Here is a 25,025-nt window from a genome sequence, read left to right as displayed (position 1 = left end):
AGTGTCCCGGTCAGCTCTTCATAGAATGACCAATTGGGCTGCTCTGATTAGAACCAGGTGCGCAGACAGGTCTTAGAGCTCGTGAAGCTGACTTTGACCACTAGAGGGCGTCCACTGGGTGTCTCATGTTCTCTCCCTCTGTGGGTCATGTGTATTGTAACAAGACAATTTTGGGCTCTGTAAAGATTCCACTGCACAGTTGTGTGATCCTTTGAGGGGAGTGGTCCTCGGGCTTGAACTCAGGGCCTGGGTGCTGTCCCTGAGCTGCTTTTGCCCAAGGCTAGCACTCTACCACTTGAGCCACAGCACCACTTCCAGCTTTTTCTGAGTGGTTTATTGGAGATGTGTCTCACAGACTTTCCTGTCCTGCCTGGCTTTGAATTGCCATCCTCAGGTCTCAACCTTCTGAGTAGCTAAGATTACTGGCATGAGCCAACAGCTCCCTGCCAAGGATCCTTTTCTCCCTTAGCTTTACATAATTAGTGAGAAACTGGGAGATGAAGCTTATCTTTAAAGTTTATTATTTTCCCCCACTGTAAAGAATTCAGGTTCATTCTAAACAACTTGGAGAATGAAAGCAATTTAAGAAAATCCAGCTAGCTTCAATTGGAAAGCCTTAGATCTTAGCCTCCTGAGTAGCTAAGATCACAGATAGGAGCCTCTGATGCCCAGCTGTTCTTTATATTTTTAAGTAGCTTCCCCATAGTTTGTAATACAAAAGTCAAATTTAGAATCACTACAGCACACAGCTCATGCCCTCTGTTTGTCAAGCCCTCTAAGGAACAGAAAACCTTGTTTGCCAAGTGAACTGGGGTATTGCAAGGATTGGTTTGGGGTGGTAAATGAGTTATATGTTTAAAATTCGTTAATTCTCATCTTTAGTGTACAATTGAATGTTTTCAGTATGCTACTACCATTGTGTGACCACCATCCCAATGAACTTTCAAACATTTTCACTACCCCAAATAGAAAACCCACACTTACTAGTCACTGCTCCTCAATCTCTGATTTTTCCAGCCCCAGGCCATCATTCATCTGTTTTGTCTGTATAGATTGACCCATTGTGGACATTTCTTTCTTTCTTTGTCAGTCGTGAGGCTTGAGCTCAGGGCTGGATACTGTCCCTGAATTCTTTTACTCAAGGCTAGTGCTCTCATGAGGACTTTTCTGCCCAGCTGGATTTAAACTGTGATTCTCAGGCTGGGAATATGGCCTAGTGGTAGAGTGCTTGCCTCACATACATGAAGCCTTGGGTTCAATTCCTCAGCACCACATATATAGAAAAAGCCAGAAGTGCCGCTGTGGCTCAGGCTAGCCTTGAGCAAAAAGAAGCCAGGGATAGTGCTCAGGCTCTGAGTCCAAGCCCCAGGACTGGCAAAAAAAAAAAAAAGTAAACTGTGATCCTCACATCTCAGCCTCTTGTGTGGCTAGGATTACAGGCATGAGCCACCAGTGCCTGGCTTGGACATTTCACATAAATGAATTCCTGCAATACTTGGTCTTTGGTTACTGGCTTTTTTAAAACAATCTGAATTTTGTCCCTTTTTATTTGCTGCATGATGTTCCACCTCTGTCCCGCCTGATCCTGGAGCTACTGAGGCCTTTGGTGAACTGACTGTGGGTGGTTCTCAGTCTAGAAACCTCAGGGCAAAAGTGGGGTACAGTAGGAATTGGGACTGCAGAATTTGTGGTGGAGGTGACAGTTTTCAGTGCAGAAGCTTAAAGAAGTGGCACTGCAGCCTTGCTTAGGGCCAGTTACTGAAAAAGACCACACCATCTGTACCCTATCCACCCCCAGGATAACAGGAAGGCCAGCCCACACTGACTGATGGGCCCAACATCTCTCTTACCCATCTTCCTTCTCCAGGCTAGAGGCCAGGATGCCCCTCCTCACCCCCAACCTCGAGGAATTTTCCTAATACCTTCATAACCCCAGTCCTGCTCAGCCAAGGCCACACCAGCCACAGCAAACAAAGGCAGCCATTCCCCCGTGGTCCTGGCACTTCCCAAGGACTGGGCTATCCTGGGACCTCCAAACTAGGATAGAACCTTCTAGTCTTGCTGCCCAGGCCTCAGAGCTCTGGCCTGCGTAGCACTGGCACTCACCTGGCCAAAGACATATGTAAGTGAGGCCCACGGGGCAAAAAAAGTCCAGGCAAGTCCTAGGTACAAGAACAGTAGAGTTAAGTTTTCTGTCTCCTCCGAGCAGGTTTCTGCCACAGGTCCCAGGTGTAAACTGGGCCAGTGGGGACGATGGGCACATAACACCGGGGCAGGATGGTTAAGTGGAAGAGCTTGTGAGCGCACTGCATCCACACCTGCAGGGCAAAACCTCCACCAGGAGAAACTCCATTGTCAGCCTGGTTAGTGTCCACTAACTAACTGCTCTGCCTACATGGGGAAGGGAAGCGCAGAGGGGGGTCTCAGTGCCTGCCCCCCAGCTTCTCAGCTCCGCATGCACCATCCCAGACCCAAGGGCTTCCTCCTCTGACTGGTTTACCTCCTCCCTTAGGACAGAGCTCCTGACCAGGGAAGAAGAAGAGGAGAAAGCCATCTTCTTCCAGGGAATGGAGTGTGGCCTCAGGATGCCCCTGCCGGGGCCCAGCGAGTGGGAGGGTGAAAAGGTGAAGGCTGGCCAGGTGCCAATTCCAAGGCGGGTCACCAGTGTGATCCTGGTAGCACCCAAGAGAATCCCAGCCCCAAACCAGGATGGAGACGGGGCAGGCCCTAAGCCCATGGACTGGGTAGGCCATAAACCCATGGACCTGGCAGGCCTTAAGCCCATGGACTGGGCAGGCCCTAAGCCCATGGATTGGGCAGGCCCTAAGCCCATGGACTGGGTAGGCCCTAAGCCCATGGATTGGGCAGGCCCTAAGCCCATGGACCGGGCAGGCCCTAAGCCCATGGACTGGGCAGGCCTTAAGCCCATTGACCGGGCAGGTCCTAAGCCTATGGATTGGGCAGGCCCTAAGCACATGGATGGGGCAGGCCCTAAGCCCATGGATTGGGCAGGCCCTAAGCCCATGGACCGGGCAGGCCCTAAGCCCATGGATTGGGCAGGCCCTAAGCCCATGGACCTGGCAGGTCCTAAGCCCATGGACGGGGCAGGCCCTAAGCCCATGGACTGGGCAGGCCCTAAGCCCATGAACCTGGCAGGTCCTAAGCCCATGGATTGGGCAGGCCTTAAGCCCATTGACCGGGCAGGCCTTAAGCCCATGGATTGGGCAGGCCCTAAGCCCATGGACCTGGCAGGCCCTAAGCACATGGATGGGGCAGGCCCTAAACCCATGGACCAGGCAGGCCCTAAGCCCCTGGACTGGGCAGGCCCTAAGCCCCTGGACCGGGAAGGCCCTAAGCCCATGGACCTGGCAGGCCCTAAGCCCATGGACCGGGCAGGCCCTAAGCCCATGGACCTGGCAGGCCCTAAGCCCCTGAACCGTGCAGGCCCTAAGCCCATGGACCGGGGAGGCCCTCAGCCCCTGGACCGGGCAGGCCCTAAGCCCATGGACCGGGCAGGCCCTAAGCCCATGGACCTGGCAGGCCCTAAGCCCATGGACCGGGCAGGCCCTAAGCCCATGGACCGGGCAGGCCCTAAGCCCATGGATTGGGCAGGCCCTAAGCCCATGGACCGGGCAGGCCCTAAGCCCATGGACCGGGCAGGCCCTAAGCCCATGGACAGGGCAGGCCCTAAGGCCATGGACCGGGCAGGCCCTAAGGCCATGGATCGGGCAGGCCCTAAGCCCATGGACAGGGCAGGCCCTAAGCCCATGGACCGGGCAGGCCCTAAGGCCATGGACAGGGCAGGCCCTAAGCCCATGGACCGGGCAGGCCCTAAGGCCATGGATCGGGCAGGCCCTAAGGCCATGGACAGGGCAGGCCCTAAGCCCATGGACCTGGCAGGCCCTAAGCCCATGAATGGGGCAGGCTCTAAGCCCATGAACAGAAAAGGCTCTAAGCCCATGGGCCGGGCAGGCTCTAAGCCCATGGATGGGGCAGGCCCTAAGCCCATGAACAGAAAAGGCTCTAAGCCCATGAACAGAAAAGACTCTAAGCCCATGGGCCGGGCAGGCTCTAAGCCCATGAATGGGGCAGGCTCTAAGCCCATGGATGGGGCAGGCTCTAAGCCCATGGATGGGGCAGGCCCTAAGCCCATGAACGGGGCAGGCTCTAAGCCCATGAACAGAAAAGGCTCTAAGCCCATGAACAGGACAGGCTCTAAGCCCATGGACAGGGCAGGCCCTAAGCCCATGGACGGGGCAGGCCCTAAGCCCATGGACGGGGCAGGCCCTAAGCCCCTGGACCAGGCAGGCTCTAAGCCCATGAACAGGACAGGCTCTAAGCCCATGAACGGAGCAGGCTCTAAGCCCATGGACCGGGCAGGCTCTAAGCCCATGGACGGGACAGGCTCTAAGCCCATGGACGGGGCAGGCTCTAAGCCCATGGACCGGGCAGGCCCTAAGCCCATGGACGGGGCAGGCTCTAAGCCCATGGACCGGGAACACTCTAAGCCCATGGACCAGGCAGGCTCTAAACCCATGGACGGGGCAGGCTCTAAGCCCATGGATGGGACAGGCTCTAATCCCGTGGACACATCCTGTGTTGTGTCTCTGGAGACATCTGCACCCCCCACCCTCACCAGCACCTTCCCCACCCCACCAGCCAAGGAGCAGGTGCCAGCGGTCCCGAGGAAACGCAGCAGAGTAGATGCAGGTGAGATGTCCAGACCTGTTGCCCCTGACCCCAACACCCCGAAATCCAGCTAGGTGACCTTGCACCACTCATTTCCAGTAGAGCCTCCGGATGTGGTTTCCCCATCCAGTGAGAACAAAACATCTCAAAGTCCTCCAAAACCTACGCCACCGCACCCTGAGAAGTCGGGTGCACAGTCTGAGGTTCTGACCTAGTAGCTGGGGGAGGGGGTCCAAGGAGGCACCCCACCCATACAGACCCTGTCCCCCTCCAGAGCCCCTTGCCCCACCCTCGCTGGCCTCCGGTCTTACCCCAGGATAGCTAACCCAGCCCTCTCCCTGCCCTCAGCGGCTCCGCAGCCCCTGGAGTTCCTGAGGACCCCATTCGGAGGCCGCATCCTGGTGCACAAGGCCTTCTTGTACAAGCAGGAGAAGGCGGTGGGGGACAAGGTGTACTGGAAGTGTCGTCGGCACGCGGAGCTGGGCTGCCGGGGCAGGGCTGTCACCCGTGGCCTGCGGGCCACCGTCATGCGGGACCACTGCCACCCACCCGATGAGGAGGACCTGGAGGAGGCTGGGTGCCAGAAGGAGGAGCTGCCGGAGGGCCTGGGGGAGCTCCCCAGTCCAGAGGGTTCTGAGGGCCAAGAGGAGGAGGTACTGGATGGGGTGACGCTGTGGCCACTCCTCGAGGAGCCGGACCCCATCCTCAAGCAGCTAGCCCTGGAGGAGGAGGAGAAGGCCCTGTCCCTCTCGCTGCTCAGATTGCCACTCAAGAAACGCAAACGAAGGCCGGGTGAGTATGCGCCCTTTGGCCTGTTAGCAGGCAGGAACCTGCCTGTCCTTCCATGCCCAGAGAGAAACAGAGGGTCCCTCAGGGCTGGAGGCATGGCTCAAGTGGCCAGCCTAGCAAGGAAAGGACCCTGAGCCCAAGCACACAAACAGAAAGGGAAAGAAAATCCAAAACCTAGCAATGTAAAGGCCCATTCTCAAAATGTGCTCAAGATCAAAAAGAGAAATGTGTCCCAATAGTCTTTCAGCCCATGGGACAGCACTCCTGCTCCTAAAGCAACTGTGATGGGAGAGGGGGGGGGGGGGTCCTTCCAGAATTCTCTGATGCAGAAAGGCCAGGTGTGGAGGTCTGGAAATCTGAATTGTAACAAGCCTGAGTGATTTTGATGTGGTTAAATCTGGGCAGGATCCCTGGAAAGGTTCATCAGTTGGTCCAGGTTCAAATTCCAATCCCACCCAATGGTGGCCCTTTGCCTCAGAAAACCTGCTTAAATTTTGGTGTTTCTGTAGCTTTATCATAAGGCAGATGCAACACCTGAGCTGTTTTAGAGGCTGTGGGAAGTTCCTGGCCCCAACTTAGCAGGTGGGAGCTTGGTAAGAGGTACACATGGTTCTTCCAGTTGTTTTTATTGCCAGCAACTAGGTAGTGGGTTCCAGAAGGCAAAGTGCCTGACTCCAGAACGATCTAAGGGTCCTAGGCTGGGAGAGCCAGGCACTGAGGCAGGGCAGGACTTCCTTTCTTTTCTTTTCATTTTTTTGCCAGTCCTGGGCCTTGGACTCAGGGCCTGAGCACTGTCCCTGGCTTCTTTTTGCTCAAGGCTAGCACTCTGCCACTTGAGCCACAGCGCCACTTCTGGCCGTTTTCTATATATGTGGTGCTGGGGAATCGAACCCAGGGCTTCATGTATATAAGGCAGGCGCTCTTGCCACTAGGCCATATTCCCAGGACTTCCTTTCCACTGACTATCTTTCAGTGCTACTTAACTTTTATAACAGCATGTGCATGTATTATTGAAAAGGTTTGATTAAAAACAACAACAACAATTAAGTAAACCTAAATGGCAACTCCTTTGTACAACTACTTAAAGATAATAATAAAAAAGAATAATATTAAATAGACCCTAAAACATGGCTCAGAGTGAGCAGGACCATAGCCCAGTCCCTCCTGGTGTGGACCTGGGTCTGGGGGCAGAGGAAGCCCAGCTCTTTCTGGGTAGCTCCCAGGGCTGTGCTGGGAATGGGCTGGTGCTCTGCCAAAGCTCTGCCATACCTGTCACACCCAATTCCATCACAGGCTGCCCTTTTTTTTGTCAGTCATGGAGCTTGAACTCAGGGCCTGGGCACTGCCCCTGAGCTCTTTCCCTCAAGGCTAGAACTCTACCACTTTGTTTGTTTGTTTTTGGCCAGTCCTGAGGCTTGGACTCAGGGCCTGAGCACTCTTCTTGGCTTCTTTTTGCTCAAGGCTAGCACTCTGCCATTTGAGCCACAGCGCCACTTCTGGCCGTTTTCTATATATGTAGTGCTGAGGAATTGAACCCAGGGTTTCATGTATAGGAAGCAAGCACTCTTGCCACTAGGCCATATTCCCAGCCCAGCTCTACCACCTTGAACCACAGCTCCATTTCAGGTTTTCTGGTGGTTAACTGGAGATAAGTGTCTCAGGTACTTTCCTGCCCAGGCTAGCTTTGAACCATGATGCTCAGCTCTCAGCCTTCTGAGTAGCTGGGATTACAGGCCTGAGCCACCAGCGCCCAGCCACAGTCTGCCCTCTGTCCTCCTGTCCTCCCTCCAGGACAGGGTCGGTGCCTGGAGTTCCTGAGGACCTGCTATGGGGGCCACTTCCTGGTGTACCGCTCCTTCCTCTACAAGCGGGAGAAGGTGGTGGGGGACAAGGTGTACTGGACGTGCCGGGACCATGCCCTGTATGGCTGCCGCAGCCGTGCCATCACCCAAGGCCAGCGGGTGACCATGATGCGCCGTCACTGCCATCCCCCGGACATGAAGGGCCTGGAGGCCCGGCGGCAGCAGGAGAAGGCCATGGAGGAGGACACGCCAGATGTCTTCGAGTTCTGTGGCAGTAGCCTAACCCCGAGTGTGGACAGTCTGTTCTCCCACAGAGATTTGGGCACTCTGCCTGCCACCAAGCCCCAGAGCAGAAAGCGAGCAAAGGCCAAAGATCAGGAGCTTCCTGCCCAGCCCGAAGCCCCACAGGGGTCCCCGGAGGAGGACCAGGGTGAGGACCCGGGTGAGTCTTCATCCCTGGGGGCCTCGCTGCTGCAGAGCTCCAGAGCTCGGCCGGCCCCTGGAAGCCCGTGCCCCAGCGCCCTCTTTCCTTACTGTCCTTTCCAATTTCCCCCAGGAGGCCCTGAGTTCCTGAAGACCCCTCTGGGGGGCAGCTTCCTGGTGCATGAGTCGTTCCTGTACAGGCGGGAGAAGGCGGCTGGCGACAAGGTGTACTGGACGTGCCGCGACCAGGCGCGCATGGGCTGCCGCAGCCGCGCCATCACCCAGGGCCGGCAGGTGACGGTGATGCGGGGCCACTGCCACCCGCCCGATGTGCTGGGGCTGGAGATGCTGAGGCAGAGGGAGAAGCACCCCAGCCCGACTCAGTGGGGTGTCCCAGGTACCCAGAGGAACCCTGCCTTCTCTCCTGGTCACGTGTGCCTGCCCTCCTGTGAACATTCCAGAAGTCACAGTTCTTTCCTCTAGCCCTTCCCTTGCCTTGTCACTCCCCAACTCCTCAGCCCACCTTGGGTCACCCCCTCTGTGCTGGCAGGAGTCCTCGGGCCACCTCCATGCTGCTCTTGATGTACCCGCAGCCCCCCCCATGTCCCACCCTGGCTCTCAACCCATCCCCAGCTCTGACAAGGTCCCCAGCTAACAATCACCCACTCGCTGACCAGCATCACCTGCTCCCCCTGTCCCCCGGCCTCCCTTATAGATACGGGCACAGCGGACACAGCCTCCTCCCAGAGTTCAGGGGCCTCCTTTGCAGGAGACTTCGGACTCAGGAAAAGGGGGGCCTGTGGCTGGAGGTGCATTAGGGCTTTGAGGGCACTGGGCTCTGCGTCCTGGGCTGCAGGGCCACCTCTCTGGGAGCAGGACCCAGGCTAGGGGTGGGAGGTACTGAGACCTCCCCTTCCTAAGGCATGGCTTCTGGGATCCCCTCCTGACTGCCTCTCCCGTGCCCTCTGCAGAAGGCCCCGAGTTCCTGAAGACCCCTCTGGGGGGCAGCTTCCTGGTGCACGAGTCGTTCCTGTACAGGCGGGAGAAAGCGGCCGGCGACAAGGTGTACTGGACGTGCCGCGACCAGGCGCGCATGGGCTGCCGCAGCCGCGCCATCACCCAGGGCCAGCGGGTGATGGTCATGCGCAGGCACTGCCACCCGCCCGACATGGGGGGCCTGGAGGCCCTGCGGCAGCGGGAGCATTTCCCCAACCTGTCCCAGTGGGAAGGCCCAGGTGCAGGCAAGGGGCAGGTGGGCCCTGGGCACCCGTCTCCCCGTTGCCCACACACCCTGCCCCTGCTTGCCCCAGAATGTGGCCAGCTGAGGCCACCTTGAGCTCGGAGCGGGGGCTGCACCCACGCTCAGGGTATTGGCCCTGCTGTGGTGGGAGAAAGCACCTGGCTGCTAGAAAAGGGGGTGGTGGCCAGCATGGCATGGTTGGCTCAACACCCCCCCCCATGCTGGTCCCACCCCATGGCCTCTCCCGCAGCTCCTTAGGGACTGAGGAAGTCACTTGGTTGCCAATTTGTGGAGGGGTGGATGGGAGCTGGGGAGCCTTTGAGTGCCCAGACCAGATCAGACAGGGGGCAAGAGACAGGGGACAGGCAAAGGCTGGGGCATCAGAGACTAGGGTGGAGCGTTGGGGGGTTGTTGTTTCCTGGCTGAGGGACAGGCCACCCACCCTCCAATCCTGGCACACTGTGGTCAGGACCTGAGCTCCACCCTCACTTCCCCTCCAGAGCCCCTGCAGCCCCTGGAGTTCCTGAGGACGTCCCTCGGGGGCAAGTTCCTGGTGCACGAGTCCTTCCTCTACCGGAAGGAGAAGGCCGCTGGCGAGAAGGTGTACTGGATGTGCCGGGACCAGGCCCGGCTGGGTTGCCGGAGCCGCGCCATCACCCAAGGCCGGCGGGTGATGGTGATGCGGGGCCACTGCCACCCGCCTGACCTGCCGGGCCTGGAGGCCCTGCGGAAGCGGGAGCAGCGGCCTGGCACCGCCCAGCAGTGAGCCCAGGTACAACGGGGCAGGATGGGGACCCTGAGCCTCAGATCACTTGGTCTCTACTCATCCGGTAGATAGGACCTTTGTGCCTTCCCTTCCTAGCACCTTCCACTCTCCTTGCTACTGGTTGCTTCCCTTTAAGCTGAAAGCACCCCTATACCTATCCCATCCCAACTACTGATTCTTTTATTCTAAGACATCTTACCTCTGTGTGTGTGTGCGCGCGCGCGTGCGCATGTGTACGCATGCCAGTACTGGGGCTTGAACTCAGGGCATTAGGCCTTACCTTCAGCTATTTTCATGTCTGGTGCTCTACCACTTAACCTATGTGTGCCTGGCATGCTCAAGGCCCTGGATTGAAAGGAAATGACTGCCATGTGTATTGCGTGTATAAAAGTAATCTAGCCAAGCCCTGAACAACAACAACAAAAAAGCTCAAGACAGCACCCAGGCCTTGAGTTCAAACCCCAGAACCAGGGCACAGGCATGTACACACACACGATCTAGCCACTAGGAAAAAGGATTCCAGGATTCCTTAGCTTTATTGCCTATTTTGGCTATATTTGAGTCTTTGGAATAACATGTATTTCTTTATAATCAGGAATGTGGAAGATAAAAATCCTGGCAGCGGGTCGCGGCGGGGCAGCCGAGGAGCTGCAGAAGCTTCCCATCCACGCAGGCATTTCCCAGCCACTTAGAGCTGCTTGGCAAAACTCCTCTTGTTCTTCCATAGCCGTAGCTGCGATGGCTTTGCCTGTCCCCGGCGCTGTCCCCAGTGGGGTCCCAGAGGACGCTCGCTCGAGGTATCCTTGTGTCAGCAAGAAGTAGCACCAGCGCTGCCTGACCAGGCAGGGCAGAGTGAGGTCGCTGCTGCCTTCTTGACTCCAGAAAGCTCCAGAGAAGTCTGTCTGGCCAAAGACACCTCAACCCTGCTCTGAGCTGCAAGCACCCCTAGTTTTCGGAGCATGCGACCGAAGCTCAGCGAAAAGCCATGGGAAGCACTCGGGCCACTGCGTATGTGCAGGCGGTCCAGCCTTCCCGTCACGCAGCCACCCTGGGTATCTCAGGTGGACCTGGGGCCACCTGCTGCTTCCGGGGTGTACAGCATCTGCCCGTCCCGTCGTCCTCCTCCAACCGCCCCCCCCTCGCCCTTCCCAATGTGAATCTGGCCCCACAGTTCTCACAGCAGTGGGGTCAGGCCAGAGGTCACTGCCCAGGGACACCCACATGACATTGCCAGTGCATGAGGAGAGTGACAGCCGGTGCCAGGAACACCCCTTTCCTGCTGAGGGACTCAGGGAAGTCCATCCTGCTCCGTGGGTCCCTGTCCCCACACAGTAATGGGAGGGAGGGAGTGAGCGATGGCAGCCAGCCAGGGAAGGGCTGCCAGTGGGACGGTGGTGGCGCGGTGCCCCCAGCTCTCTGCTCATCTGCTTCCCCATTAAACCCAGTTTGGTTTCCCTGTGCCGAGTTGCTGCGCTCACCTGGTCTTCTGGACGGCAGCTGTCCTACAGGCCACGCTCAGTCTCAGTATTGCTCAGGATATGAGAGGCTTGGGGGACAATTCTGTAGGGGTGGGAGACCCCCCACTCCTGGGCAGTGGCATCTGCTTGGCCTCCACCACCCCTTCTTTACAACCTACCCTGCTTTTTTTTTTTTTTTTTTTTTTTGCCAGTCCTGGGCCTTGGACTCAGGGCCTGAGCACTGTCCCTGGCTTCTTTTTGCTCAAGGCTAGCATTCTACCACTTGAGCCACAGCACCACTTTTGGCCATTTTCTATATATGTGGTGCTGAGGAATCAAACCCAGGGCTTCATGTATATGAGGTGGGCACTCTTGCCACTAGGCCATATTCCCAGCCCCCTACCCTGCTTTTTAAAATGCGAACCCCATCACACACCCCTGCCTCAGGTGTCCTCTGCCTGGCCGTTTATCAGGTATGACTTCCTGTTCAAGGACCACAGGCCAGATGACCCCAAGAAAAGATGGCCAGTTCCCCAGGAAAAAGACCCCTCACCTTTCCCCTTCTAACCTCCCAGCTCACTGTGAGGCCCTCTGATCCCAGCAGGGTGCAGCTGTGCTGGGCACAGTGTCTGCAGAGGAGGGGGGCACCCAGCAGCCCGGCCTTCAAGCCCTGGACCCTGTACCTTGCCCACAAGAACCTCGGCTCCAGACCCCCTCTCACTGACCAAGTCAGGCCACACACAGTTCATACATCCCATAGTAAGACCAGGTCTCACTATGCTTCCTGGGCTGGCCTTGAACCCTTGGGCTCAAATGATCCTGCTATCTCAGATTCCCACATTAGGTAGGACTACAGCCATGTGCCACTGTGCCCTGGCCCCATCTCCCTTTCGACTAATCCAAAGATGGTTAGAGATCATAATTTCATATGCAAAAATCCCTCTGCCATTGCCATGTGGCACGGGAACCACAAGAGACATACCTGCATATGCATAGTCCATCCACACTCCAGGGGATGGACACTTGGACACCAGGGGCCAGACAGACAGAGAGCCCTGACTGGATAGGGCTGGGGTATCCTCAGGGAACTGGAGGGCCTGGGCTTTACTCTGCACACTGTGCTGTTCACCCCAAACCTCGAGGATGGCAGGCCTTCACCCAGCCCCTGGCTCTCCTTTGGGTCACCCCATCACTCCCAGAGAAAAGGCTATTGCCAAAGGTTGGTGTCTTAAAACCTCTGCTACTTCTGGGGGGGCTTTAGACACTCAGTACCACAGGCCAGAGAAGGGAGGCCCTGGCCCCAGCGTTGCACCTGTGCAGCAGGGTGGCCCCGCCCACACCCCCTCCCTCCCCTCGGAAGTCACTGCCACCAGTCCACAGCAACAGATACTTTCTGAACTCTCATGAGATGCCAGGCAAGTGCTCCAATCTCCGGAGCACTGGTGATGAGGGTGTCTCACAGCCAGAGCAAAGGGCCCTTCTAGTACCATTTGGAGTCCCCCGGGGGGTGGTAGGGAAGACTATTGGGAACCCTGGGCTCCCTAGATGGGTTTCCCAGCTGCCCGTCCACTAGGCTGTGAACAGAGACGAGCTGCAGGCCCTCCTGGGGGTGGGGGTACCTCCAGTGCCAGCATGGTGGTCTCCACTTGGACTTGCAGGCCTGGAAGAAGACAGGGTTGTGAGGAAGAGGGAGAGGTGGCGAGGAGTGGGCAGGGGGCACAGGGCAGAGCGGGCACCTCTTTGAGGCAGTGACAGGCCAAGGCAAGGAAGGCGAGGAGGGCCAGGACTCCGGCAGCGATGGGGATTCCCAAGGGCATTTGCAGCCCCGAGCTGTGCTGCTGAGGAAAGGGGAACAAAGTGAAGGGCCTGAGGAGCAGGGGAGGGGGAGAAGGCAGAGGGAGTGTGGCTCTCACCTTGTGGTTCAAAGCCAGCTGTTTCTGGAACCAGGTCATGGTTGCTTTCCCACCTGTCAGGAAGGAGTGAGGCAGCTGATGTCTCCCCCCCCAAGCTGGCTCAGCTCCCTCCACAACAGCCTCCAGTCTCTCCCTACCCCCCAAATCTTCCTCCTCCCAGGGGCACCCCACATTCTCACACCCCTCACGCCTCTCACTGCAGCACCTCCAGCCTCAGTCTGCCTGCCAAGGAACAAACTGGCCTCTCTCTTGAGCCATCTCAGCCATTGAAAGTGAAACCCTTCTTTCCCAGACCTTCTTGAAGAGGAAGGGGCAGGGAGCAAACAGAATGGCCCTCCGACACTGGGCTCTGGAGCTGCCCATTGTGGGAGCCCCTCCCTGACCCTGCACTCAAATACCAGGGGCTGGGCACCAGCAATTTCCCGAAAGTCATGTGGATTCCTAAAGGACAGAGTCTCCAGGCACCCACTGGAGGGCGCGCCTGAGTCTGCATGGCTGCTGCCAGATAAGACCAGCACGTCCCCTGCTGGCCATTATGGCAATCTGCAGGAACATAGCCAGGGGAGGCTGGTTTACCCCAGCTGTGGGCATTTACTGGCATCTTCATAGGGAAATGAAGGCCCAGGGAACCCAAGAAACTTGTCATGAGGGAGGGCATGGTGGTTCAGGCCTGTAATCTCAACATTTGGGAGGCTGAGAAATGGGGATGGAAAGAGGATAGAGGACCCCAGCTTTATGCTAAGTTTGAAGTAAAGCCTGTGTCTCAGAAATCAGAGAGAGACAGAGACAGACAGAGGAGACAGAGAAACCAAGGAGGCAGAGAGACAGAGAGAGAGATCAAACCCTCCAGTAGATAAAGGGCAAAGGTGAAGTGAGATTTCCGAAATCTGGGCCCCTCAGAAACCAGGCAGCTCCAGAGGCAGCAGGATGGGGCCATGAACAACTCTGCACATACCCAGCAAGAGCACCACATGATAATGAAGGCAAGCTCCTTCCACAGTCCACGGAACTACAAAGCTTGCTGCTGGAAACGGAGAAGCACGAACAGATCCCTCCCTCTCTCAGTCTCTCTCTCTTTTACACACACACACACACACACACACACACACACACACACACTTGCTGAGTTCCAGGAAGGTCCCCTTCCCTTCCCAAGTCTCAGGACAGGTGGACAGAGAGCTTGGAGGCCAGGCCTGGCCCTGGTTGACCACCCTCAAGGACCCCTCGGTCAGTTCACTGCACACAGAATGTGTCTGGTGTTTCCTTTTGTCTTGGCAGCAGCAATGTGCCACTGCTCTGGGCCTGGCTAGAAAGAATGCTGTGAGGACAAGGTCAGGTGCCTTGACCCTTGCTCTGATGGACTGTCAGAAAAGGCTGGCTCAAAGGTATAGCACCCACCTCTACACTAAGCTGAATTGGCTTCTTCCCTTCCTGGAGGCAGCTGGTGACATTGGGACAAAGTAACCTGACTCTTCCTCTCACCTAAGCCCCCCCCCCTTTGCTATCTACCCTACTAGACTGGGCAAGTCTGTTAGTACATGCCTCAAAGGAAGAGCACTGCCCACCCAGCCTGGGATATTTTTCTCCCACTTAGGCCTGCTGTGACCTCCCCTCCTTTCTTGCTGCTGCCCCCACGTGGCCAGTGTGTGCCTTTGAATTTGCTCCCCACTTGATTAGACAAGCCAGAGCGGTGCCTTATGTCCCTCATATCCACCAGAGTCAGGGTCTCAAACTCTAGTGACTCAGGCTGATCCCTCCCCGTCCCTGGACTCAGTCTCCCCATCTGTGAAATGGCTTATTGAAGATCCTGCCCAGGAAGTGTCAGTTTTCAGAAGAGATGAATGCAGAGACCCATGCTTGAATCCTTGCACTTGAATCCTGCGGCTACTAACACTTAATAACTAGGGAATTGCCATTCACTAAGGACCTCTGAGCTCAATCCATATTCTGCAAAGTGGGTAGATACAAATGTCCCCCAGAGCCTTGGGTGTGCAGACAGGTCACTGCTTGCAGAGCAAATGCTGAGTGTAGACTGCTGCTGCTGCTGGTGTGTGAAGGCTATTCTTCATTGTGGAAAGGACCACCAGCGGCCTGAGACTGAAGTTTATGGCAGCTGCACCCCACCCCTTCACCTCAGGTCTGGTAACTGAACGCCACTTCCCCATTTTTGGAGACAGGACTCAGCACACCTCCATCTAAGCCCCGTAGGTCCTTTCAGTCCATGATCCTCCCAGAGAGGCTCCCAGCACCCCTCCACTACCCCTGCTCCCACGGTGGGCTCCTGATTGCTCTTATCACTGGCCTGCCCTCAGCTACTCTCCATCCCTCAGCACCTGGGTTCTCCTACGGAGCCCCAACCCTCCCCGCTCTCAGGTGCGAGGGAGGGAGATGGTCCTGAAGCTCCCTCCCCAGTGGCTGTCAGGTCATTCTGGGGTGGGACCAGCGTGTGATGGAATATCCAGTCTGGGGTTCAGCCCCAGCCAGCCTGGCCACCGAGATCCCCCCCTAGGAAGTCCCCCAGTGCTGGACTCAGCAAATCCATCGGCTTTGAATGTCCCCATCTCCCAGCGAGCGCCCCCAGACCCCAATGCCTTCCTGAGAGGAACAGGGTTATGAGGCCCGGATAACCGCCACGGGCATTTTGGTCTCTCAGAATCCTCCCTGGTCCCCTCTTCCATCGGGCTTCTTCGCGGGCTCTGGGGCAGGGACTGGGAGGAGAGAGCTGCCCGGGGGCTCCCACAGTCCGCCCGGGCCAGCTCTACCGACGGGTAAGGGATGTGGGCGGGGCACGGCCGCTCTGGGTCCCGGGTACCCCCACCTCCTTCCTCCGGCCCCCGCCCCCGCCCTCCCACGCACCTGCGCTGGCCTCCCCCCAAGCCCTAGGGGCAGCGGGCAGGCGGGGCTGGAAGATCAGAGGACTCGCAGTCGTCGGCCCCCGGGAGGGGGCGGGGAATTTCCCCCCACGCTTGCCCGGGCCTGCTCCCCTCCCCCTCCTCGCCAGGTGGGGGGCACCGCTGGGGAATTCCACCGCCCAGGCTGGGGTCCTAGGGAGGAGAGGGAGGAGGAGAGGGGACGCGCCGGGACCAAGGGCACAGCTGTCTTCTTCCCCAGACACCAGCTGCCCCTGCCTGTCCCGGACTCAAGTCCACGATCCTAACCCGTCTCGTGGGCGCGGGGGGGGGGGCAGGGAGTGGCACTTCCTCCTCCGGGCCAGCCACATCGCGGGGACCTGAGTGGGGGGGGTGTCACGATGAATGGACGGCTGAGCGGGAGCGCGTGCGTGCCCTTGCGTGGGGTGCTTGTGACCTGGACCCTCCTTGTGGCCTCTGGAGGGGGTCTCGACTCTCCGCCCCGGGGTCCTCTGTCTGCTAGCCCGGCTGCCCCCACCCCCTCATACCCGCCCACTAGAGCGCACTGGGACCCCGGGAGAGGAGCGGGGAGGGGCCGGAGGCGGCGCGGGGACGCGGGGGTCCCGGCGGGGGTGGCGGGCGTGGGAGGCGTCTGGACCTGCTGCCTGCGCTCCACTGCCAGGCGGGGCCGCCTGCTCCCGGGGGCGGGGAGGGAGGGACCCGCGGGGGGACGCAGGGGGGCGGGCGCGGCGCATTAGAGACCTGCGCGCGGGAGCAGCCGGGTGCGAGGCGAGGCCCCGCCGGGAGCCGAGCGGGACGGAGGTCGCCCCCCCGGCCCGATCGCACGCCGCTCCCCCGCTCCGGCGGTCGGAGGGAAGCCACCCCAAGGGGCAGACCCGAGGAGGTAAAGACCCCCAGACAGGGCACGCCACCCGAAGCGGGACGGGATCCGAGGAGGCGCCCCTGGCCGCCAGGGACACAGACCCCGAGCGGCCGCTCCGGGCCGCGGGCTATGGGGACCCGGGGTCTGCGGGGCCTCCTCCTCCTCTTCCTCCCGCTGCTGCCTCCGCACGGGTCCTCCGCGGGCAGCCTGCACAGCCCAGGTGAGTCGGGCAGCGGCCAGGGCAAGGGTTCGAGGCTGGGGAGGCGACGGTACAGGCGGCTGGGGCCGCCGCGGCGCGCGGGCAGGTGCCTGGTCGAGAGTTGGCGCCTGCGGGTCGGTGGGAGGCGACCCCGTGAGGTACAGACCTCCCCCGGTCCTGCGGTGGTCGGCAGGCCTGTCCGAGTGCTTCCAGGTGAATGGCGCCGATTACCGAGGCCACCAGAACCACACCGGCCCGCGCGGGGCCGGACGCCCGTGCCTCTTCTGGGACCAGACGCAGCAGCACAGCTACAGCAGCGCCAGCGACCCCCAGGGCCGCTGGGGGTTGGGCGCGCACAACTTCTGCCGGTGAGAGGCGGGGCCTGCGGCGTGGGCGGGGCCTTAACTTGCGGTGGGCGGGGCCTCGGGGTGGGTGTGGTCTGCGTTGTGGGCGGGGCTGCTCGCGTTAGTACGGGGTCCGCCTGGAGAACTTTCGGGTGGGGCCTGTTGGCACTGGGATCTCGGTGGGTGCACGGAACCCTGGACAATAAAGGTGCCAAGACTAAGGTGCCCGACTCATGCAGAGCCTCAGATCGGAGCTAGGCCTCTGCGGGTCCGTGCCGGTGGGGTTTGGTTAGAGGGCCGTCTTTGAGAGGCATCTACTATCTGCGACGAGAGGATGGAGGTTTTGAGCAGCAGCCGCTGCCCGGAGCGCGGTGGTCCCGCAGGAGGTCACTTCTCTATTGAACTGAAAAGCTTAGAGCTCTCCGTCTGCGCTTGAAGCGAGGTTTTCAGGAGAGGGACAGCGGAACAGGCCCAGCACAGCACTGAGTTCTTCCATGCAAAACATCACAAAACAACTCGCACTGCTCTTCTAGTGACTTCTCCACATCCCGTCGGAAGTCGGCGTTCAGAAGCCTGTGGAGAGGAGGAGAATCGGTGACTAGGGAGGAATCTGACCTCCATCGAACAGGCTGATCCTGACCACCTCCCTACCACCCACAGGAACCCAGATGGCGATGTTCAGCCGTGGTGCTATGTGGCCGAGACGGAAGAGGGCATCTACTGGCGCTACTGCGACATCCCCACTTGTCACAGTGAGTGGACTCGAGCGGACAGAGGTGGGAGCGCATCAGTCTGGCCCGGGGGTCGCTTTCAGAGGGCCGAGCCTGACGCTGTTGCCCCCTCAGTGCCGGGGTACCTGGGCTGCTTCGTGGACTCTGGGGCGCCCCCAGCTCTCAGTGGCCCCAGCGGCACCTCCACGAAGCTCACGGTTCAGGTGTGCCTTCGCTTCTGCCGAATGAAGGGCTACCAGGTACTGCCCGCGGGACCCCACACGGGTGATCCCTGACTTTATCACAGAACCCCACTCTCAACACTCCGATGGCCAAACCTAGACAACTGACTTCCAAACCTGTAACCCAGTCCCACGTCCCACCCCACCGATCCCGCCCCTACCCAGAGATGCCTGCCTTTGAGGGTCACTTCATCTCTGCTCCCAGCTGGCTGGTGTGGAGGCTGGTTATGCCTGCTTCTGTGGCTCTGAAAGCGACCTGGCCCGGGGACGCCCGGCCCCTGCCACTGACTGTGACCAGATCTGTTTCGGCCACCCAGGCCAGCTGTGCGGCGGCGATGGGCGGCTGGGCATCTATGAAGGTGAGCCATGGGCAGAGACGGGGGCCCAGGGGACGGGACCCTATCTATGTGGCCCTGCCCTAACCAGGATGGGGAATCAGTTTGGAGCTAGATCTGAGGTGCAAGGCCAGGACCCATAGGGAACAGTGCTGAACCCGAGGTCGGGGGCAGCACGTGAGAAGGTACTGGACCTAAGGCGGGGCCTAAGGAAAAGGCCAGGCTAGATCTGGATTTGGGTGGGGCCGGGTCGGCCTGAAGATGGGGCCTAGCGGGGGCTCCGAGTGCTTCGCTGTGGATCTACTCTGAGCGGAGAAGGAAGCGCCCCGCTGGTCTTCAGGGGTGCTGACGGCCGCCCCGCCCGCCCGCAGTGTCCGTGGGCTCCTGCCAGGGAAACTGGACAGCTCCTCAGGGGGTCGTCTACTCCCCGGATTTCCCGGACGAGTACGGGCCGGATCGAAACTGCAGCTGGCTGCTGGGCCCGGCGGGAGCGGCGCTGGAACTCACTTTCCGCCTCTTCGAGCTGGCCGACCCGCGGGACCGACTGGAGCTGCGCGATGCGGGGTCCGGCAGCCTGCTCCGCGCCTTCGACGGCGCCCGCCCGCCCCCGGCCGAGCCGCTGCGACTCCGCACCGCGACGCTGCTGCTCTCCTTCCGCAGCGACGCGCGCGGCCACGCGCAGGGCTTCGCGCTGGCCTACCGCGGTGAGCCCCGCCCCGGCCCCGCGCCCGCCCGCCCCGCGCCGCACCCGGCCTCACACCCCTCTCCGCAGGGCTGCAGGACGCCTCGGAGGATGACACTGCTGCCCCCGAGGGCTCGGCGCAGATCCCCGCAGAGCCCCTCGACGGCGCCAACGCCAGCTGCAGTCCCAGGCCTGGAGCTCCGCAGCCCGCGGTGGGAGGTGAGGCTGGCGTTCGGGGCTGGGGGGGGGGGGGGCGGAGAATCGGGAGCAGTCGCTGCCGGCCCTGTCCTCACCGCGCCCCTGTGCCCGCAGCTCGGGTCTTCTCGACGGTAATGGCCATCTCCGTGCTGCTGCTGCTGCTCCTGTCGCTGCTGCGTTTGCTGCGCCGACGGTGCGGGCGCTGGGGCAGGGCCTGAGGGCGGACCCCGCACCGGGTGCCCGAGACGCGGAGGGACCCTAGTGGGGAGCTGGGACCCTAGAAGGGGACGAGCCTTTAGGAAGGGACTCATGGCTTCCTGAGGGGGGCGGGCCTTGAGAAAACCACGCGTGGGATTGCAAGCAGAACAGGCAGGAGGCTGGAGATGGGACCGGGTTGGGGTCCAGCTGACGTCTGCTCCCTCTCTAGGAGCTGTCTGCTGGCTCCGGGAAAAGGGCCCCTGGCCTTGGGGCCTTCCCGGGGTTCCGGGAGAAGCTGGGCTGTGTGGTATCGCCGGCCCCGAGGGGTGGCCCTGCCTTGTCCCCCCGGGGACCCCCAAGCTGAGGGGCCTGCCGCAGGCTACCGACCCCTGAGTGCTTCCAGCCAGAGCTCCTTGCGCTCGCTCATCTCCGCCCTCTGACTCCGAACCCCGGGGTCCGTCGGACCTTCTGTCATCAAGATGGACATCTGAGACTTTATGCCACAGCCTACCTCGGCCTGGACAGGAAGCATTTGGTGCTATTATGGGAACCTGGCCTAATCCTAGAGGTCCAAGTGGTTGAGACCAAAGGGCAGGAGGAACCTAACCCTCCCCCTATCCCAACAGTGGACCTTGATGTAGGGCCTGGCTTCTGGGATACAAGGTCTTTGAGCCCCTCTTGGGTTGGTCTTGGACTGCTGTCCTCAATTAGAGGTCATAGGTGAACAAAAATGGATAGAAGATCCACCATAGACATTCAATAAAGGGCCTCTCTTGGGACTGGCCTCAGTAAGTTCTTACGTGGAGGGAGGAGTTATGCTAATAGTTGAGCGGAGTGGAGCGATGCGGGTGTTGCTGCAGTGGAAGACCATTCCCCACATAGAGTTAGTTAGGTGGAGCCTATTGGAATACAGAGGAGCATGGAACCTCATGAGGGTGGATGGACAGAGGGAGGTAGAGGCTGATTGTGGAGTGAGTAATTCGGGAGAATTACTCAGGCCCCGACCTTTCTCCTCCTGCCTTCCCCTACATCTCTGTCTGTCTTGGGAGGGCCGAGGGTGCGCCTAGTGTGGGCGTGACTGGGAGTAACTGGGAGTGAATTGGGCAGAGCCCAGCTCTCCGAAACCTGGCTGGAAGAGCCGGGCCTAGCCGCACGGTTTCAGGAGAGTCGCGCATCTCCTCGGAGGCTTTGGGTATCTGGGGCCAATCAAGAGAGCATCTCCAATGTGGGTGCATGCCAGAGCTGGGGCGAACTCCTAGGAACGGGGCTGAGACAGCAGCACCTTGGACAGAGCCCCGCCTGCTGGAGGAGGCTGGGTGGTGAGGGGCTGAGCCCCGGAGGGTAGGTACCAAAAGGTGCGACGCCCTGGTCTGTACCCGCAAAGCCCGGGTGCGCAGTGTGGGACGCGAGGTGAGGGTCACCGCATCCAGAGCCCGCGGGACCCGGACCGCCGGGTGCCAAGCCGAAGCAACCCCCTGGAAATGAGCCTGGAACCGCGAGTCTTACGCTAAGGAGAGGAGGCTGGGCAGCCCCGGGGCGGAGCCTCCCGCGGACAGCGCCCATTGGCCCCTGCAACGTTAACGTCAAGAATCCAGCGCGCGAAACAAGGGCTGGGTGGCGGGGGCGAGGAGCCGGGGTGGAGCCTGGCGTCCGCTCCAGCGTCCGGCCGCGCCCGTGTCCCGGGCTGCGGCGAGGAGACTGGCCGCGGACTCGAGCTCTCGGTGACCCGAGTCCGAGCCGCGCTGCGCCTTCCCGGGCGGAACCGGCTGCACTGCGCTCGGGCGTCCGGGTCCGTAGCTCTTGGCCCGGCGCGGGGGCGTGGGTCTCGCGCGCGTGCGCGGCGACCGAACCGAGTGGGCCGGGACCCCAGGGTGGCGCGCACGCTGCCCCGGCACGGGGCGACCCGCGGGCACGTGGGCATGAGCTTCCCAGCGCCGCGACCCCACTGAGGAGGAAGATTGGGGTCCGGAGGGGCGCAGGCCGCTGGCGCTGCGCGAGGCCATGGCGTTCCTGGCGGGGCCGCGCTTGCTGGACTGGGCCAGCTCCCCGCCCCACCTGCAGTTCAATAAGTTCGTGCTGACCGGCTACCGGCCGGCCAGCAGCGGCTCCGGCTGTCTGCGTAGCCTCTTCTACCTGCACAACGAGCTGGGCAACATCTACACCCACGGTGAGCCGCGCCCCGCTTCGGGCATCCCACACTTGCGACCTCCCTGCCTGTGCGGGGCCAGAGATCCAAAGGCTAAGGAGTGCCCCCCGCGCTCAGGTCCCGGGGTGTCCCGTCCTGGCTCGACCGGGAGCCGCAGAGACAAAGCTGCCATTGTCCCGAGCCGCGCTGCCAGCTTCCGCTTTCCCAATGGGGACGGAGGGCTGGAGAGGGGAGCCGGGTGGGGAGCTGGGCCCTTAATCCCCTCAGCCCCAGGGGTGAGGAGCCTGTGTCAGACTCCAGTAATCTCTGCGCCCTGGGAAGGCCCCCCCCCTCTACCCCCAAGCGCCCGTCCTGAAGGTGGGTGTTAACTGACAGAGAGGCCCTGGGAAGAGAAACCCTCTCTCCTGGGCCTGGGGCCCGGCGGCCCGGCCTCCCTGCCTCCCCCATTCCAGGCAGCCCAGCCTTGGGGCTCCGCCTGGTGGTGGCTCCTTCCCCCCCCCCCCCCTCAGCGCCCTGCCCCTCCTCCTTGGCCTGCAGAGCTCTTGCTGACACAGCCCTGCCCGTCCTTGAGCTGCCCCAGCTTCTGGGAGGGGAGCCCAGCGTCAGCTGGATTTAGCTAAGGGTCCTTCCCCACTGAGAGGCGATTGTCAGGCCTGACCCCACCAAGAGTGGGCAGCTGGCGCCCCCAGGTGACCTCTGTGAGGACAATGCCAACTCTGGAGAGGAGGGGCAGAAATCCCCAAGAAGAGTCCAGGCTGGCTGTAGGAATGGAGCTCCTGAGAGGCACCTGGGGACGGGGAGGGTGTTGAGGGGAGATGGGACAAGCTCCCTCATTCTGGCCTTGCTCCTTCCTGGAAGACAAAAAAGCCCAAACCTCCATTTGTGTGGACACTTGGGGGAGGTGCTCTGTAGCCTTGGAGCTGGTATCATCAGCCTGAGGTCATGCCTCCAGAGGTTCTGTGAACACCTCCACAGGCAGGCCTGGTGGGATCCTGCCATTTGGAGGATGCTGTCATTTGTAAGGTGAGGCTGCCTGGCTTCCTTGCTGGGTTCACCTGGTGGTTACTTGGCTTCCAAGCCTGTTTCCTCAGCAGCAAAGTCGGGCTTGTCACTTCTGCTCCCCAGAACTGCTGAGCCACCATAGTAAGCCATTTCCAAAAGTCTTTAGCCCAAGGCTGCCTGGGTGCAGTATGGCAGCAGCATCAACACCTGCCTTGCAGCTGGGTGCCTGTAATCCTAGCTACTCAGGAGATCTGAGGATTCCTGTTCAAAGCAGCCAGGGCAGACAAATCCAAGAGATTTATCTCCAACTGACCAGCAAAAAGCCAGAGTGGAGGTGTGGCTCAAGTGGTAGCACAAGCCTTGAGAGGAAAAAGCTGAGCAAGAGCCAGAGGCCCTGAGTTCCCCCTACACACACAAAAAAAGAACCTTCCTGCTCTTGTCTTGTGCCATCTTTAGATGTCCCTTTTCAGACATGGCTGTCTTCTGTGCTGAACTGATGAATGATAGGTAACTGTCTCCTTCTTCCCCAGGGCTAGCCCTGCTGGGCTTCCTGGTGCTGGTGCCGATGACCATGCCCTGGAGTCAGCTGGGCAAGGATGGCTGGCTGGGGGGCACACACTGTGTGGCCTGCCTGGCCCCTCCTGCTGCCTCTGTGCTGTATCACCTCTTCATGTGCCACCAAGGGGGCAGCCCTGTGTACACCCGGCTCCTCGCCCTGGACATGTGTGGAGTCTGCCTCGTCAACACCCTCGGTGAGCTGGGGCTCCAGGGTGGGAGGGACTTTACTTTAAGCCTTGGGTCGGAAAGGGCGGGTAGGCTCTGACTGATGTTCCTTCTTTGCTTTCTCTCTGTAGGGGCCCTACCCATCATCCACTGCACCCTGGCCTGCAGACCTTGGCTGCGCCCAGCTGCTCTGGTGGGCTACACTGCACTGTCGGGCATGGCTGGCTGGCGAGCCCTCACTGCTCCCTCCACCAGTGCCCGGCTCCGAGCCTTTGGTTGGCAAGCTGGGGCCCGCCTCCTGGTGTTTGGGGCCCGTGGAGTGGGGCTTGGCTCAGGAGCTCCAGGCTCCCTGCCCTGCTATTTGCGCATGGATGCACTGGCACTGCTTGGAGGGCTGGTGAACGTTGCCCGCCTGCCAGAGCGCTGGGGACCTGGGCGTTTCGACTACTGGGGCAACTCCCACCAGATCATGCACTTGCTCAGCGTGGGCTCCATCCTGCAGCTGCACGCTGGTGTTGTGCCTGACCTGCTCTGGGCCGCCCGCCATGCCTGTCCCCCAGACTGAACTGCCTGCCCGCTGAGCCAGCCTCCCCATTGGCCCTTGGACACCTTTCCTCTTGCTGGTCTGCAAGGGCCTGGCCCCCCCAGGAAGCTTCCAGAGCAAGGGACTTCCCAGCTGAGACACCTTGTCTGTTCATTGTTCCCTGTGGATTTACCTCTTCTTCCACCCAGGCTTTGGAACTCCATCTACCCGTCCCCTCCTGCCTCCCTCCAGGGTAGTTTTGCTGTGCCAGCTGGAAGGAAACTTCTCCCTGTCTGTGCCTCGGTTTACCCTTTGTGACCTGAGGCTTGGGTTAGAGGGCCTCTAGGGTTGTGTCTTGCCCTGACGGTTGAGTCTTGCCAATTGCCCATGCCTGCCATCCCAGAGCCATCTCCCCATCCTGCCCCTCCCACACCTCCTCATGGGTCCCTGGGTGAGCCCATGCTTCCACCTCTGTCCTGCATGCCAGCTCTCCTAGCGCCACAACCTCACCCTTCCTGATCCACAAGACTGGATGGAGTGAGGGTGAAGACAGCAGGACCAGCCCCTTCTCCCAGGACCAAGTGGGCACTAGCCATTCATGTACCAGCTGGCCAAGAGGCACAAGGGTGGCAGTTGCTTGTTCCAGCAAGCACAGATGTGGAATGGGAGGCTCTGGACCCAGGACCCCATGGGATAAGGCTCGTCTTCCACCTTCAGTGCCAATGTCTTGAGGAAGGACTTGACCTGCCCACCAGGGATGCGCCCACTCAGGAAATCTGCTCCACACAGTGCAGCTCCAGCCTGCTTGCCAGCGGCCTGAGACCCTGCTCAGTGCAGGGCTCAGCCTCAAGGCCAGACCATCCCAGGGACTCAAGACCCTGGGCAGCATCAATAAAGGGACCGGAAGTGCTA

The 25,025-nt window shown here is 60.2% G+C and overlaps 3 protein-coding genes across 10 annotated transcripts in view; all 3 read left to right on the top strand.

Annotated features, from left to right (window-relative positions):
* The window catches only part of Flywch1 (FLYWCH-type zinc finger 1), a 27,986-nt gene extending 5,490 nt beyond the window's left edge, over nt 1–22,496 (top strand). The window contains exons 1-11 of one of the 7 annotated variants that reach the window (XR_007208758.1): nt 2,859–3,084; nt 4,069–4,284; nt 4,357–4,710; nt 5,038–5,481; nt 7,270–7,722; nt 7,837–8,100; nt 8,675–8,938; nt 9,444–9,715; nt 10,305–10,825; nt 17,156–17,163; nt 22,487–22,496. Coding sequence is in view for 6 of the 7 variants with exons in the window: in XM_048331957.1 (XP_048187914.1) it covers nt 2,880–3,084; nt 4,069–4,284; nt 4,357–4,710; nt 5,038–5,481; nt 7,270–7,722; nt 7,837–8,100; nt 8,675–8,938; nt 9,444–9,709 (2,466 nt within the window). In the remaining variant the exon portion in view is untranslated. The other 6 variants (XM_048331959.1, XM_048331957.1, XM_048331958.1 and 3 more) reach the window with 6 other exon arrangements.
* Nucleotides 16,933–20,159, top strand: Kremen2 (kringle containing transmembrane protein 2). Of its 2 annotated transcripts, none has more exons than XM_048331967.1 (9): nt 16,933–17,031; nt 17,204–17,378; nt 18,015–18,106; nt 18,200–18,324; nt 18,629–18,665; nt 19,013–19,345; nt 19,414–19,542; nt 19,636–19,714; nt 19,949–20,159. In XM_048331967.1, exons 1-9 carry the CDS (start codon nt 16,941–16,943, stop codon nt 20,157–20,159), a joined length of 1,272 nt encoding a protein of 423 aa, XP_048187924.1. In that variant the 5' UTR covers nt 16,933–16,940. The 2 variants fall into 2 exon arrangements, with proteins under 2 accessions (XP_048187924.1, XP_048187923.1); XM_048331966.1 differs by having other exon boundaries at nt 18,512–18,665.
* On the top strand, nt 21,371–25,025 carry Paqr4 (progestin and adipoQ receptor family member 4). Its single transcript, XM_048331968.1, has 3 exons — nt 21,371–21,886; nt 23,398–23,619; nt 23,722–25,025. The coding sequence occupies exons 1-3, from the start codon at nt 21,721–21,723 to the stop codon at nt 24,153–24,155; spliced, it is 822 nt and encodes a 273-aa protein (XP_048187925.1). The 5' UTR covers nt 21,371–21,720; the 3' UTR covers nt 24,156–25,025.

Source organism: Perognathus longimembris, chromosome 23, assembly GCF_023159225.1.
Source record: "Perognathus longimembris pacificus isolate PPM17 chromosome 23, ASM2315922v1, whole genome shotgun sequence".
NCBI lineage: Eukaryota > Metazoa > Chordata > Mammalia > Rodentia > Heteromyidae > Perognathus > Perognathus longimembris.
This window is presented reverse-complemented; position numbering and strand designations above follow the sequence as displayed.

What these genes read in the sequence shown, in the direction of transcription:
- Kremen2 (XM_048331966.1), top strand. Translation starts at nt 16,941, where the DNA reads ATGGGGACCCGGGGTCTGCGGGGCCTCCTCCTCCTCTTCCTCCCGCTG. An exon ending in GCCGAATGAAGGGCTACCAG is followed by an intron (nt 18,325 to 18,511) that starts GTACTGCCCGCG and finishes CTCTGCTCCCAG; the next exon opens with CTGGCTGGTGTGGAGGCTGG. An exon ending in CTGCGTTTGCTGCGCCGACG is followed by an intron (nt 19,715 to 19,948) that starts GTGCGGGCGCTG and finishes CTCCCTCTCTAG; the next exon opens with GAGCTGTCTGCTGGCTCCGG.
- Paqr4 (XM_048331968.1), top strand. Translation starts at nt 21,721, where the DNA reads ATGGCGTTCCTGGCGGGGCCGCGCTTGCTGGACTGGGCCAGCTCCCCG. An exon ending in GGGCAACATCTACACCCACG is followed by an intron (nt 21,887 to 23,397) that starts GTGAGCCGCGCC and finishes CTTCTTCCCCAG; the next exon opens with GGCTAGCCCTGCTGGGCTTC. An exon ending in CTGCCTCGTCAACACCCTCG is followed by an intron (nt 23,620 to 23,721) that starts GTGAGCTGGGGC and finishes TTCTCTCTGTAG; the next exon opens with GGGCCCTACCCATCATCCAC.